Source organism: Podarcis bocagei, assembly GCF_964188305.1.
Source record: "Podarcis bocagei genome assembly, chromosome: 4".
Taxonomy (NCBI): Eukaryota; Metazoa; Chordata; class Lepidosauria; order Squamata; family Lacertidae; genus Podarcis; species Podarcis bocagei.
This window is the reverse complement of record NC_138128.1, coordinates 46,354,013-46,370,096: the sequence shown is the minus strand read 5'-3', so window position 1 is coordinate 46,370,096 and position 16,084 is coordinate 46,354,013. Positions and strand designations below refer to the sequence as shown.

The 16,084-nt window shown below is 45.5% G+C and overlaps 1 protein-coding gene across 5 annotated transcripts; it reads right to left on the bottom strand.

Annotated features, from left to right (window-relative positions):
* Positions 1-24: 24 nt before the first annotated feature.
* MFSD13A (major facilitator superfamily domain containing 13A) lies at positions 25-15,922 on the bottom strand. Of its 5 annotated transcripts, none has more exons than XM_081192260.1 (10): positions 15,783-15,922; positions 14,141-14,235; positions 11,877-12,148; positions 11,305-11,384; positions 9,681-10,130; positions 8,086-8,203; positions 7,139-7,235; positions 6,508-6,679; positions 5,358-5,551; positions 25-3,997 (listed from the first exon to the last, which is right to left on the bottom strand). In XM_081192260.1, exons 3-10 carry the CDS (start codon positions 12,039-12,041, stop codon positions 3,744-3,746), a joined length of 1,530 nt encoding a protein of 509 aa, XP_081048386.1. In that variant the 5' UTR covers positions 12,042-12,148; positions 14,141-14,235; positions 15,783-15,922; the 3' UTR covers positions 25-3,743. The 5 variants fall into 5 exon arrangements, with proteins under 5 accessions (XP_081048386.1, XP_081048385.1, XP_081048384.1 ...); XM_081192259.1 differs by having other exon boundaries at positions 15,777-15,874; XM_081192258.1 differs by having other exon boundaries at positions 15,754-15,842.
* Between the last annotated feature and the right edge of the window lie 162 nt (positions 15,923-16,084).

The following is a 16,084-nucleotide window of genomic DNA, read 5'->3' as shown; positions in this document are numbered from 1 at the left end:
TCCCAAAACACCACACTACAAAAATAGCTTTAAAAAGAAAGACACTTTAATGAAATAAGTTTTGACGCACTTGGCTTGTTAAATTAGAGAAATAAATTACAATGTAGCCATCGAGTGATACAAAAGTGATACTGTAAACATTTTCTCATCATCATTGCTCTCACAAATTGAGAGAGGAAATGGCAACTACAGTGGCTGGCTGGGCTACCGCCTGTAGAAACTTGAGAACGCTTCCCCACCCCCTCCAAGTGCCACCTGCTTCGGCACACAAAGAGAAGGATGCAATTTGGTCCCAAGGAGATCTGGATTCTTCCGTTTTCTACAACGGCAGCCAAAAGGGTCTCAGACCAAGAGCAGAGGGATATTCCAGTGAAGGCAGCTATTGAACTCGGGGGTCACAGGCCTCTAACCCTGATTCACACAGCCAGCTGCCTTCCTCCTTCACTGCCTGATGAAGGCAGGAAGTGATTCTCAATCCCTCAGAGACCCAAGAAGATTCAGCTCTGGAATAACTTCAGGGAAGCCTGGCATTCCCCTAGCTTCCCTCAGAGGTGAGTCATCAGAAAAAAAGAGTTGTGGAAAGAGCAGAACAGTCCTGAGGAAATTCTGCTTGCCCTTCCTAGGCAATATGAGGAGTGAGGTACTTGCTACCTCTAGGAGCCTGAGGGAATAACTCAGGAAGTCTCTCCTCCCTGTCTTGGCCGTAATCTACAGTCTAGTAAATCTTTTTGTCATTAGATGATGGGCCACTTCCTGTGACTGATACTCTGCAGCCAAGCTTGGTTTTGCAACTGTCAACTCTCCTCTTCAGAAAAGGCATCATTTCCCCCCCTCAGCCATGTGCATAGAACCACTCTCCAAGGTCTTGTCCACTTAAGTCAATTCTGTAGGGACTAGTGTAGGGCCAAATTGCTTTGCTCAGGAGGAGGAAAGGGAGGACGACGACTAGTACCTCAAGTATAAGCCCCAAAGGCAGAATTATCAAGTTGCCCTTGAAGATTCCTGTGCTGGTAAGTATAATAGCTACAATCTTAAAAAATATCTGGTCCCACAGAAAAACTAGGATGAGTGTCTCCTGACAAAGGAGGCTGGTCTTTCATCCAAGTGAAGGGATGGGGAAACTGTGCCCCCCCCCCAGATGATGCTTGACCACAGCTCCAATCATCCCTGACCACAGGCCATGCTGACCAGGGGGCCAGGACTTGGGGAAATTTTAGAAATTCATTCTAAAACAGCTTGGAACAGCTTCATTCAAGGTTAAGCCCGTTGTGACGTCAAAGCTTGGTGGCCAGGTATACCTCCAAGCTTCTGGTGACACAGCTCTGCATCCACCTCACAGACCCCCTGCTTTCAGCACAAATCCTGCCATCGCTGCCATAGTGTAAGAACAGGGTGCACTTGTTCTCTTGAAAAGGGTAAATTCCGAGAAGAGTGCTGTTTCCCCACAGAGTGAGCATGTGCTATAAGTGGAGTACCCAGATGTCTTCTGGAAGGAATCAAGTCACATTTTGAAGAGATTCTGGCTTTCACAGTTAAACTATGCCCTGATAGGATGGGTGCAGGGAGCGAGGTATGCCAAACAAATCCAGTGCAGAGGGGAAGGATGAAGGTATCAACCCTACTCTCTAGCACCCAAATCAGAGCCAAGGCTCTATGTATGCAGTTCCCAAGAGGTTAGGATACACGTACCAGGATACTCCTAGTTTACTCAATGTTTCCCCATCAACTTGTTAGTAATATACAGCATCTTTACCTGACTACTTAGCTTCCCAGCGACTTCCTCTGGAATGAATAAAAATAAACATGACCGGCAAGTCAATATTAAGAATTTTCTTTTTTAAGGCAAGGTGATGACTTTTTCTGGACCAACTTTGGCTGAAGATAGCAGATGCAAGCTTTTAACACTCTCATGACCTCTTCAAGGTGGATCCTACACCGTCCTGCCTTGGGGGTGGGGGACACTCCAGGAGGTACCATATTTTTTACTCCATAAGACATACTTTTTTTCTCCTAAAAAGTAAGGGGAAATGTCTGTGCATCTTATGGAGCAAATGTGTGGTCCCTGGAGCTGAATTGCCAGGGGCGAAAAGCAGATCGTGTTGAAAAGTGTTGAAAGGGGGTGTCGAAAGGAAGCCGCTGAGCAGTTGATTGGCAAGTGATCAGGAGGGAGATAAGGCTGTGGGTAAAGGAGGCTGCCGGGGGAGGGGGGGAGGTAAAGACAGCAAACGTGCAAGGAGAGGAGACAGGAATACTAAAACAAGCAATGAGGAGAGAAATTAGAAGAAGAGGAGGAGCAAAAAACTGCTCCAGCTGAGGAAAAGATGCTATGGCAAACAAGAGGGAAGGGGGGGGTTGAGCAGTTGATCGGCAAGCGGTCAGGAGGGAGATAAGGGACACTAGCAATAAAGGAGGCTGCCTGGAAGGGGGGAGGTAAAAGCATGGATCCTCAGGATTTTTGCATTGGGTCACCCCAAATTCACCATCAGATCACATATGTCTGTGGCTACAGCATGAACCACAACAATCATACATCCACTGTTTCGTTCAGAATTTTTTTTTCTTGTTTTCCTCCTCTAAAAACTAGGTGCGTCTTATGGTCATGTGTGTCTTATGGAGCGAAAAATACGGCATGTTACGAAGCTTTGGTCAAAAAGGACTATCAGCCATACAGGCTGAAAGTCTATGGAAGTGCTTTAGCTGCAAACCAGAAACTTTGCTGGACGTGGTTACTGCCTGTGATACTGTGTTTTAAAATTTAGAACAATTACAGCAAAATAAGAGAATCAGAGTTGTCAATGACAAAGGATCCCGTGGGACGGCGGCTGCGGCAGCCCCTAAGTCAGCCCCTGCTCCTGCTGGTGCTGGCGGGGGTGAGAAGAACTGGGCCTCCAGGGACCCTAAGGCCCAAGTACAAAATTATAAGGAGCAGAACCAGTGCCTAACTATTGAAAAGGAGCAGCAAAACACAGACAGACAGGAGGGGGAGGAGCTGAAGCTGCTGAAGGACAAGGCCTTGGCCCAGGAGCTCCAAGAAAAGGAGAACAAGCTGAAGGGAGTCAACAAGAAGCTGAGCAAGCAGATGAGGACCTGGCCAGCTACAAGAGGGAGGACAACCTAGAAGAGGAGCTAAAGAGTGTCAGGGCCCTCAACTGGCAGCTGCGTGAGGAGGCCAAGACCTCGGCCCAGAAGCTCCAAGAGAGCCATGAGAGGGAGAAGCAGCTGGTGGAGCAGTTGTAGCTGCTGCAAGAGACCATCAAGAGCCAAAGCCAGAGAATATTGGAGCTGTAAGCCAAGGAGGATTTGGGAGATCAGAGAGGGCAACATCCGTATCTGCTGCCGTGTGCTGGAGAAAGAGGCATGGACCTGCCAAACACAAGGAAGAGTGTTTAACTTTTGTATATTTATAGAAAGAAAATTGTGCAAGCAAAAACAAACAAACAAACAAAAAAACCAGAACCAAACCATTAGTAACTAGAAACCAAACCATATCAATACTGCCTGTGACCTTCATCAATTACAGTTGGCCTTACTGAATCAATTTCCTCCAAAGGTTTGGGTAAGGAGGTGCATTTTTAAGTGACGCTGAAATCCAGGTAACGGCAGCGCCAACTGAAAAGCTTCCACTCACCAACTTTAACCAAGAAGAGTATCAGTTGCCCTTTTTCTTCTACCCACGCCTTGTTGAGTTGATTCTGCAGGAGTCCAAAACGATCAGGGATATTTTCTGCTGATACACGGGAAAATTAAATGGTCTTGATTTCTTGGGACTGACTTTCCGTGAAAGTCTGGCGCTGAGCTTTCACTCTCTGGAGGTGCCTCCCATGCAGGGTGAATTGTGACCAGCTGAGGAGCTGCAGCAATGCACATGTGATGGGGACAAAAACAAGGAGGTAGAAGCAGCCCTGGCGCAGCGTCGGTTCCCAGGCTGTGTTGGAAGCCAACTTGGGCTGGGCACTCACGATATTGCTCAGGGCATCCCGCTGGAAAATGTCGTAACCTGGAACATAAATTGCTGAGTAAGCTGAATGTGGACTTGTTGACATTATGAGTGTTGAGAGCGTCCAGTTTCGATCTAACTATTGATCATGCAAAAGAGACTCTGTGATTTCTACTTGAAACCTCTTCTTCATTTCTTCCCTCTATTACGCTAGCTGCAAATGCAGGCGTCTCCTTTCCATTCACTGGAAGCAACAATCTTTGTGAACTTTCCTTGTTCAAGGCAGCACCTTTCCCCAAGAATGACGTTTTATTGGCTGCTTAGGAGAGTTTGCTTGGAGGGAGGGCTCCATCCTTGAAACATGAGGTGGAAATCCCCTCCCCTCCTATCCCACCACACTACCCTTGCCCTTGAAACTGTAGTCAAAGGCACCTAGAAAAGGTTCCAAAAAAGGCAGCCAACTATCAGGGAATGGGGCAACTCCCCTATGAGGAAAAGTTGCATTGTTCATGGCTTTTTAATTTAGAGAAAAGGGAGTAAGAGGGGACATGGTAGAGGTGCCTGCAGAGTCGGTAGAGCATGAGACTCTGAACCTGAGGGTCATGGTTCGAGCTCCACGTTGGGCAAATGATTCCCGCATTACAGGCTTGGACTAGATGACTTTTGTGGTCCCTTCCAACTCTGCAATTCTGTGAAAAGGATGCATGGTGTGGAGAAAGTGGACACAGAAAGGTTTTTCTCCCACCTTGAACTCTGGACCATCCAACAGAGCTAAATATTGGAAGATTCAGGACAAAGGAAATACCTCTTCACAGTCAAAATGTGGAATTTGCTCCCACAGGAGACAATGATGGCCACCAACTTGGATGGCTTTAAAAGAGAATTAGATCAATAACTGCTAGCCATGATGGTTATGTTCAACTCTGAGTGCCATTTGCTGGGAATCACAAGCGGGAAGAGCGCTGTTCTGCCCAGGCTTCCCACGGGCATCTGGCTGGCCACTGAGACAGCAGAAAGTTGGACTAGATGGGCCTTTTGGCTCTTTTTATGTACTGAGGAACTGGGATCCGTGCACAACTAAGCACCCTAGCCTGCAGCTTCAAGTAGCAAGCTCACTAGGCGCTCCCCTAGAGACAGAGCAAATACTGAACATTCCACTGTGGAGAGACAGTCTTCCTTAATGGCAAGTTCATGTTCCAGCAACTGAACCCTTGAACAGTGTGTCCTGAGCAGGGACACAACATGTCAGGATGGGGTACAGATTGTACAAGCTACACCCAAGAAATATCCTGCGGGGGTGGGGAGTCCCAAATGAATATCCTCGCCTACATTATTAACAATTATCCTCCACTCTGAGGTCAGAGAAACCATCAATTGTTGTCATCTCAATTCCCATTCCACCGCCCAGACCATCACCTACCTGTATAAGCACACAGGAGCCAGGTGCCAATCAAGGGGGCAAAGGTCTGGCCTGGTTTGGTTACCAAGGCAACCATGCCAAACAAGAGGGCCGAGGCAGCCTGCTGCCTTCGATTCAGCACCAAGTCTTCATCTACCAGGTCGGTGACCACCAAGTTCAGCAGCTTACAGGTCCCTTCCGTGAACACGCGGTTGCTGGGGAGAAGAGAAGAACAGGAAGGTTAACAACAGACATGGGCACTGGCAACCCTGAAAGGGTTGCAGATAATTAAAATATATACAGAAGAACCAGAAAAACTTACTACTGTATTTACATGCTTGCGGGTACAACCTACAAGGAGGTAGTAAAAACAAATGGGAAAAGGTCCTGCCTTGGATCACATGGGTTTTCACCACAAACAACCCTTAGCTAGATTGGAACATTTTTTAAAAGTCCGTTTCCCAAATTCATGAAAGCTGGATTTTTATTTAAAAAACAGCAAACATTGAGTTTTTCAGGATCTTAAGTTCCCATGTGCCCATGCATATAACTAACACAGGCATCCCCATACTTGGCCCTCCAGATGTTTTGGGACTACAGTTCCCACCATCCCTGACCACTGGTCCTGTTAGCTAGGGATGATGGGAGTTGTAGCCTCAAAACATCTAGAGGGCTGAGTTTGGGGATGCCTGAACTAACACCTCACCCTGTCTGAAGATAAAGGACTCACCTGTTGCCTCTCTGGATGATTCTGAGAATGCCCATATTCTCAGCAGATATAAAAAGCTGAGCACACAGCCAAGAATTCAGAGTTCAGCAGTAGCAGCAAATGTGGTACCCAACCCTGGATGTTGATGGGCTATAATTTTTAAAAAATCTTTATTTATCGAGATTGTTTAATAGTAGAAAGCTATCAAGGCGGAGTACAGAACACATAAAAATGTGTTTCGAAAACGACAATTCTCGCCATCCCTGACCATTGGGCCTTTATGGTTGGGTTTGATGGGAGATATGGACCAAGAACATCTGGAGGGTATTGGCTACTCCTGTCTAGAGTCTAGCTTTGGCTCTATGACTCATAATGCTTAATCAACTACCCCAATGCCATGGACATGGCCTGTTGCTCACACCCAGGCCAGTTCCCCAGGGCCTTAGCAGGAGAGTGGGGTACCTGGCTATGAAGAAGCAGAGCAGGTAGATCCAATCTGGTCCAGCAAGGAGCATAATCACACCGAGCAACAGCTTCAGGAAGAAGAGCCCTCGCACCACTGCATATACCCCCCACCTCTGGCAGAGAGACAGGAAGTAGAGGTTGTTGAGATGAGGAGCCACATAGGAAACTCCTAAGGAGAAAAACCAAATGGGTTCAAAGAGAGCAAGCATTCAGCTATGGCTCATTATTGTCATAAGGAACAAATGAGGTTTCAGTGCATGCAACCAGCAATAAACAAACCTGCATTCTGTTGGAAACAATAAAATTACATTTGAGACCATCTGTCTAGCCCAGCCTTCAAAAACCTTGTGCCCTCATTCTTTGGACTGCAGCTCCCAGTCAGCCAAGGCTGATCTAGTCTCGCACAAGGAGTAAAATAGTCCTGGTTAACATTGCTTAAGATTTCTCTAACCAACACACTAGAGGCAGATCTAGCAACAAGTTTTCATCCTTCTTTCACAGCAGCTGCATTTATCTGAATTTGGAGAAATCCTCCCCATCCAAATCCCCACCAGTTTCTAGGTAGATCTCTCTAGTCCATTTCTAGAAATCAAGCCTCCACCCCTCCTACTCCCAACCTTGGACTCACCAAGCAGAAATGATCCCATGGAGAGTGAGATACGATCAGACAGCAGGTGCTCCAGGAAGAGGGGGAAAAAGTTGCTGTTAAAGTGGCAGTGAAAAACCTGCAAAAGACGACATTTGTGAGACCATTAAAAATGGCAGTTAGAACTGTACATAATGTATCAAACCATAAAACTGGAATTTTCATTCCAACCACACACAAACATGCCACGTGGGGAGGTAAATGGAGGTGTTGTGCCAAGATGCTCAGAGTGCACAACAATCTCTAGCAGGAGCACAGGAAGAGAATAACTATGACACAGGGAGGCGGCGGGGGGGGGGGGGAATGGGAATGCTCTCTCATGGGCTCTGCTTTGACATCACACTCTCTCAAAATTACCCTGAAAGGCTGTGCTCCAATCATTTAAGGTGCAGAAGCAGCTGATTTCCCCTCATCCCATTTGTGCCACACCATAGGATGGCTGTATCTATATCAGCATCTGCCTGGAGGCAAGAGGAGGGCTGATGCCAATAGCCTTCTGGACTGTCCTCATGCAACCAAGCGACAGTGATGAGGGGTGAAGAGAGAGCCTTTGTTTGCCCCTGTGCTATAGCCATTGAAAGGCTGGCTCCAGCTCTGTTCCTCAAACAGAAGGCCTTGATTTGCTGTGGGAGAGGGAAGGATTTTCCTGAGAACACAGATTCTTATCACAGACACGCAGCATGCAAAGCCCTTCTTTGGGCCTATGCAGGAAATCAAAGGCAATTTTGATAAAGCCTGTGCATCAACTGCAGACTGACCTGTGAAATTCATTCTACAAAAATCCAGATCAGTGTCACATTCTAATCCACACCTCGCCAAATATTTATCGGCTACAATAGGCAGGAGGCTGGCCTTAGGAGCTAGAAAGATTTATTCTGCCATGTGGGAAGCCACCTGGACTCTGATAGGTGGGCCCATGCTACACCTACCTGGATCAGGTTCATAGAGACAAACCAGAGAAAGTTGCGGTGTCGGGAGAGCTGCTTGAGGTACTCAGCCAGAGTGATTCTCTTTTCTTGTTGCACAGATGGATGGTCAATATACAGTCTGGAGGAACAAATGGACACATTTCAGTCAGTATCAAGTGATGGATAAGGTGCCAAGTTCAAATTTGTATTCGGTCACAGACTTCACCTGGTTGAGCATGTCGCTTTTGCAGTCTTACAGAGCTTTTGAAAAGATAATACAGGATAGGCCCAAGGCAGTCACAAATGAGCTCCTTAAAATGGCAGAATGCAAATGACTCAATATGTTATTGCGCAGCCAATTTAGATTCTGTAATAACAACAACCATCACACTGTGTTCTTACCAGAGAAGTCTGCCTTTGTCTTTTTCATAGAATGCGTTTTGAACTAGTTTACATAATCAAAAGGCAATAAAAAATACAATTTATGCTTGATTAAAAATTGACTAGGATAAAACTACTAGGGGTTAACTAGTATCACTGAATTAACTCCAGCACAGAAGGCCAGAACCATATTTTTTTACAGAGAAACATTTGGAAAATCATTTTGACAGACTGTTCAATACAGTATTTTGCCCCAGTTTTTTGCTACCAGCATTTGACATTCAGTGGTGAGATCTATACACACTGTGGATGCTAATATCTTCTTTCATCCTTCTACATCTCAGAATACTGAAGCTAACACTTTCATAGAAAGGGAGGCAGAGCAAGGGCAAAGACTGGCACTCAGCTATCACTAAATATATTTAATCATATGAGGTACTGTGGACCACCTGGGCCTTAGCATCTATTGAATTACACGCAGTGCTTTTTTTCCTTGAAAAATGTTTAGGGGTACTCTCATTTTGACTCAAGAAAATCACCATTTTATAGTTCAAATCAGGAAAAATAAATACAGTAAATGGACAAAAGTACAAAGATTCATCAAATGTTTAGGGGTATGCATACCCCCAGAAAAAGCACTGATTATATGTGTTGTTTATCCTGCCTTTCTAAAAGCAAAATCACTTTGCAAAATATACACAGAGGGAGAGAGATTTTAAAAGCACAATTTTTTAAAAGACAACAAGACCACGGCTAGTACTAAGTAGGCACTGCTCCTAACCTTGATAGAGGAAAGGAACAAGAAGCAAGGTATCTCCAGAAGACAGGCCTACTGTGCACCCACTAGCCAGCTAGACACTACTGCTTATGCCAGCTAGTCACATCCAGAAGGTTAAGTGTAAAATCCCATTAGCCCAGGTACTGAAGCCATGGTCACATGTAGGTAGTTAATTCACTGTGTAAAAGCTTTCCATCACACTAGGAAGGGATGGCTTCCTTGCCCTCCCATCAACCATGGATCAAGAAGCCCAAATGCATGCTTTATTTTTTAACCAAACTGCACATATATTACTTACAAATCACTCTCCCTGAACTTGGGAATGTTTGTGCCTGCTGTTTCAAAGAACCTTGCAGCGTATTAAAGTGTCCGCTGTTGGCCTACAAGCAATACACTATGCTCATTGGACATCATATTTAAAAGGAGAATGGTGATTATGCAACCCGGCGCCACTCACTCTTTCAAAGCTGCATTTTCATCCCACTTCACGTGTCCCTCAGTCTGAAACCTCTGCCTCAGGAGCCATGTGGCCAGGGTAAAACCAACTGCTGAGCTGAAAGCCAGCACCACGCAAAATATCCGGAAGGAGAAGAAGTCCTCCTTGTTCCACACAGCATAGGACATGAAGACAGAGAGAGAGCCAATGGCACTGAAGAGTGATGAGTAGAAATTGAGGCCGGTCCTGTCCTTTGCGGACACAGCGAGGTCAGCGAGCAAAGCGTTCTGGTTGAGATCCACCATGGTGAGGAAGCTGTCGTACAGGCAGAGGCAGATGAGGAACTGCAGGCCTGGGGTGGCCCAGGCAATCCAGAAAGCCAGGAATGACATAGCAAAGAGGGGGCCATTGCGGCTCAGGGCCTTGAGTCTCTTCAAAACCACTTCCGGAGTGGAAATCGCCACTCCAGACCTACAAGAGAAGAAACACATTGCCCATGAAAATTGGTTGGGCCTCCTCCCACAACTATAAAATTACATAGTGGCTTTCCTCCTCTCCAACCTTTGTGTTATCCGCCCACCTTGCATTTCTGCTACACTCTTTCATCACTGTTTAGCACTCTGCTTCCTGCTTTGTTTTGATTGCCTAAGTTTGTACCCCATTAAACCTGTGTGTGTGTGTGTGTGTGTGTGTGTGTGTGTGTGTGTAGTTTTCTCAAAACCATTCTAGCAAGACAATTTGCTTTGTCACTCTGGACACTGGTCCACCTTCCCTCCATTGTCATCACACATGCATATATATCACAAACTCATCCTTCAGGTGTGGACCTTCATATAGCAACAGTACCATCTACCCACAGGAATGAGGCATCAGCAGGCTTGGAATAATCCAAAGTTTTGCAAAAGTGAAAAAACCCCACAACGTAAGGGGATAAGGACACAAAACAGCTCGATATGGACTGAGCATGCTCAAGGGCCACAGTGTACTGTCTGTCTGCTGTAGAAAACCAGAAAACGGGAGAGGAGGGGAGAGAAACGGCAGTTCCTTAAAAAGAGCATGACTGGCTGGAAGCTTAGACTCCACTGCAGTGTACTGTCCCACTTTTGTTGTTTATAATGCTCACACTGCACCATTGTGCACACAGGAAACGGCCTTAAACTGACTCATACCATTGGTCTACCCAACTCAGTGTTGTTTGCCCTGACTGGCAGGGGTTCTCCAGGGTTTCTGACCAGGGTCTCTCCCAGTTCTTCCTAGAGATGCCAGGGATTGAAAATGGAAGCTTCTGAATGCTGGCCCTTCCTCAAAGAAGCTAAACCTGGATAATTCACCATCACAGTGTGCAAATTCATCATTCAGCAAAATAAAAACAAGTATCCACCATTTCCAAGAAGAGGAAAAGGATATAACTCATTATTGGTACCAGACAAGGAGGGAGGGGGGACGAGATGAAAGGCAACCAGACTGCTAGTCAAAACGAGGCCCACATGTACAACTGAATGGGTTAAAAGTTGTGAGAGTTGCCTCCAGAGAAATATGCTTGTTAAAAGAAACTAATCATTTAAACATGTTCTTTCAGTGGTCTCCTTGACCCTTCATAGCAATTCAGCACTCTTTAATATTCAGTGCAGACAGCTCTACTTACTGTTGCGTGCTAAGGAAAGCCCGATCACTCAGCCAGCCAAAGAGAGGATCGTTGAGGCTGTTCCAAATCAGAAACACAGTCTGGAGGAAAAGCACAGAATACCCAGTGAGACAGCCTGTGGTTAAAACCACTTCAACATCCAATCCTCCTGCTGTAGACATAATTATTATTTTAGTAGTTAACAATGTCCGGCTTAAAGACTTCTGCAAGCAATAACGGAAGTGGTCACTGATACGCAACAGCTTTTCTATGCCAGTGCTCTCCAGATCAAATACTGCCCTTGTGAATGGTCACTTTGTTGATTTTAAGTTTGACGTAGAATCACCACCACACACCGTACTTTTTGCACTTCATTGCCATTTAATCTCGCTATTTACCACTGTTTCAGATAGAGACAACTGCCAACTGAGGATGAACAGTTTAGGAACCTTATTCACAAAAGCTGTTCCATAAAATATACACTATTATTAGCCTTTAAGATGCCACGAACCTCTTTGTTGTTTCAGAACCCAGTTATCTAGCTCTTACAAAGCAGGGAGGAAATGTAAGTTGTTAAAAAGTTCAAAACTCACCTCTCCAACCCAGAAGGAGAGTTTATCAATCTTATATACAGAAACAAAGGTGTCCACGTAGTAGAGGAGGAAGACGTTGTGCAAAATGGAAATGAAGAGGGACAGAGACCCGTAGACCACCGCAACAGGCAGGTTGAAGAGGCAAGCCAACAGCCTGAACCCCATGGTGGCTCACTCAGAGTCCTTGGGCTGCCCACATCACCTCCAGTTCCAATAGGGTCTCTCCCTCCAGCATCTACTAGTTCTTGGATGGAGCCGAACCATCATTACCCCTGTCAGAGAGACAACAAAATTGTGCAGTTCAGTTTCTTAGATTCAGTGCATTTCCTCTCCCTGACCCACCTACCATCACCAAAAAAACCAGGTCCATTTAGCTTGGGGCAAAATAAAAAAATTTAAAATCCAGCTGCAGGCAGTTTTTGCTTTCTGGTTCAAAAGGAGATTTCTAATAGGATTTAAAGGCTGAGGCTGCCTTACAGTAGCAAAGAAGGTTTACTAAGCCAGGGCATCAGCTGGCTGCAGCCTTCAGAGCCGAGGGAGACAGAGGAGGGCCTACTGTGCTTTTATACGCTGCCTATAATGCTCTTCATTGTCTGCTTGAGACCCAGATTAGCTTGTATCCATAGCTTCAGGTGAAAGTGTAGAGGTGAGGAATAGCTAGCAGCCCTGCATGGAGACACCAGATGTAGAAAACGGAGCTGTCTACTAGTTTCCATGAACGGCTCAAAAACAAGGCCATCACCAAGGCCAAAAGTAGCCCTTCAGCTGCCTACATTTACAGCTTTAGTAAAGCTGTAAGCTGTAGATAAGTCTCACCTGTGTGCCTTCCATTACAGTAGAGTTAAAAGCAGCTGTTGTGTGTCAAAGGCAATGGGAGGAGGAGAGCAAAGGGCAGGGAACAAATCTAAGGGATGAAGTGACCAATATCCAATAATAATCATACTGAGAGTAAATTCAATGAAATCAATTTACTTAGGTCCATTATTTCAGTAGGCCTACACTGATTAACAATGAGCTCTTAATTGGGGTCCATCTCACTCTGTGTTTTGCTTTCAATAGTACCTACTGACTGAATAATAGCAAGTACTGTACTGTATCAAATTTCATGAGCAAGGCATGATGGCAGCAGTCACCCTTTGCCGTTCCTTCCCTCTACATCTGAACACTGTGGTTCTGTTTAGCCATCCTATCTAACAGCTGCTGAATGACTCGCTCAAAAGTAACATATCTATAGCATGCATATCTCTATACACCAGCCCCATCACTACTGTGTTTTCTGCTGTAATCCCACATTTTAAAGCCACAATGTTTGAGGTGCTAAGTTGTTTAGTTAGTTGAGGTGCTAAGTTGTTTAGTGCATCCACCTGAATCAACAGCTCTCACACCCCATTTGTTCTCAGAGCACAACTGGTTTCATCTGCCCAGCTGGGGGCTACCTCACCTGTTCCGTTTGAGGATAGCCACTGATCCATCATGGTTAATGGAAGCACACATGGCCTCCTGTAGCCCACTCCCAAAACACAGTGTGGGAGTAAAACCACACCATTATTTGAAACTGATCATAATACAAGAACTTGGGGCCATTCAAGGAAGCTGAAGTTTGAAAGACTCAGGATAAATGGAAGTACTTCTTCACAGTGCACATAGTTAAACTTAAGAAATTTTCTGCCACAAGATGTAAAAAAGATAAAACAAATTCATGGAGAATAAGGCTATCAATGGCTACTATCCCATGAAGGCTGTATAGTCATACCTTGGAAGTCAAATGGAATTCGTTCCAGAAGTCCGTTCGACTTCCAAAACATTTGGAAACCAAAGCACAACTTCTGATTGGCTGCAGTAAGCTCCTGCCGCCAATCGGAAGCCGCATCGGACGTGAGGCTTCCCAAAAAAGTTCGAAAACTGGAACACTCACTTCCAGGTTTCAATTGTTCGGGAGCCAAAACGTACGAGTACCAAGGCGTACGACTGTATATTATTTCCTGCATTGGCTGCAATGCGCCTCTAAATACCAGTTCTTCGGAATCACAAGTGCAGAGAGTGTTGCACAGGCATCTGCCCGCCTATGTAATAACAGGAAGGGAACAAGGAAGAGGAGCAATCCATGCACTGCTTATTGAATTGCAAGGAAACAATGCGTACAGGTTTATCTTGCCCTGGACACTGTTTTAACTTGCCCCAGATGAGTGGTTATTGTCAAGTCCTCTTTCAGCAGCACATCACTACTTAAAATGAATTAAAAATAAATAATTGTACTACAATACCTTGCAGAGATGACACAAGCAGGGATGAACTCTTGCAGCAGTGGCACATTGGTTCAGTCACTGCCTTAACTTGAAGGCATTAGTAGGTAACATCACTAAAAATGAAACACATGCATCCTTGCACTGAGTGGCACATTGGGTATTCAGAAGTGGGCTCAGTTAATCTTAGAAACATTTACTCAGATTTGTATTTTATCAATGTGGCTTGAACAAGATGATTAAAATTAGTTCAAATTAGTTCAAAATCAGTTCAAATTAGTTAAAAAATTAGTTAAATTCAGAGTTAGGGCCCAATACGTTATGAATGTAAAATAAGGGAAATAAGTATCAGGGTATCTTTCTAGAGCTAGTTAGCCTGAAAATGAAACTACTGTAGGAAGTTTCGCTTCTTTTTCAGCCACATCAGCTGACGTGTTTCAGCAACATGCAACCACGTCCTCATACAAGAAAGTAGAGTCATAGCTTTGACTAATATTGTAGGCAGCCTTTTCTGTCTATGCACCCATTAGTCAAAATGTTGCCGAGACATTACTGAGAATCAAACTATGCTTCCCCACATCTAAAACAGCAGATGCTTAGCAGCTTGAGCTAGAAAACTAAACTGTGCTGCCAGAGATTCGTGGACCTTGTGCTCGAAGAAAGCACATAACACAGTTTGAACACTTAAAAAGCAAGCCTCTGCTGGAAACTGAATGGGGTGGAAAGAATTTCCAAGCAAAGATCAGACTGACTTACCCAAGTTTTACAGTTGATAGTTGATTTTTCTCATTGTCTGTTCTAGACTGTTTTAAGTTCCTTGGAGGCATGGAAATGTCTATTTTTACATCTATAACTCTCTAAGGCACCATGAGCAATGATGGCACCATATCAATCAAAATGCCTTGCCTATGTTCTCAGCCAGGGTCCCTATATTGTGTTCAGTTGGGAGGGAGTGGGTTGTAAAACACAGAAAGTAACAGCAAAACGAAAGATTCAGTTGCATTTGCAAGGAATTTTAGACTTGCGGCAGAAAATAGCAGGAAAAGGTAACATGGGTTTCGCCACAATGCCTCTTTCAACATACTGGAAATTACATCTCGAGCTGCCAGGTGAGAAGAGCTTTGTGGGGAGAAGGTTTTGCCCAAGTCGTTAAATACAACCAAGCCCCAGCCCCTCTCCCACATCCAGGAGCATAAAGGGGACATCTACACACACCTCTTACGACACCTTACAAGCGGACTGCTGAAGCAGCTTTTGGTGGGCTTTGTAAATCCACTTCCAGCCTTCATCTGGGTTACAAACGGGGAGTGAGAAAGACATGATTCAACCGAAAGGCAGCTGGGCAAGAGGCCAGGGAGGGGAGCGCACGCCTTCCTCGCAGGGTCGGTGCAGAAACTCCTGTAAGCGCAGGAGATCCTGGCCAACTCATCACCCACTTAACTAAACGCCCACCGGGAGGTAAATCGTGCTTGCGCGTCAACCCCAACGTAGCTCTATGGAGCAGGCAATTAAGGCAGAATGAATGGGGAGACACCATTCTGCAGTCGGGCGGGGGGTGGGTGGGAAGAGGAGAATCCTGACAAAGCTCTTTCGCAGGCAGATCATTACAAACAGGAAAATAATCGAGAGCCCACCTTCTTCTACCCTCCGACTGTACCTGTACCTTCGGCCCAGATTCGCCCTCTTCCTTATCAAACTTGCGCAGTCGTACTTCATTTCCCACTAACCCGCCCTCTTTTACACGGCGTCAAGCGACTCCTGCGCGGCGGCCATTTTTGACACTGAAGGAATGCTCCTTTGGACGCCATCTTTGATGCGGGCGCGACGGACAACGGCCGTTCAGCCAGGGGCCAAACGCAGGGAAGTGGTGTTTTGCCGCTCCAGTGGGCGGGGAGAGAGAGGCTCCTGATTCCGCGAAGAGTGGCTCCTAGATTTGGGTAGAAGTCCTGAGATTTATATTTTCCC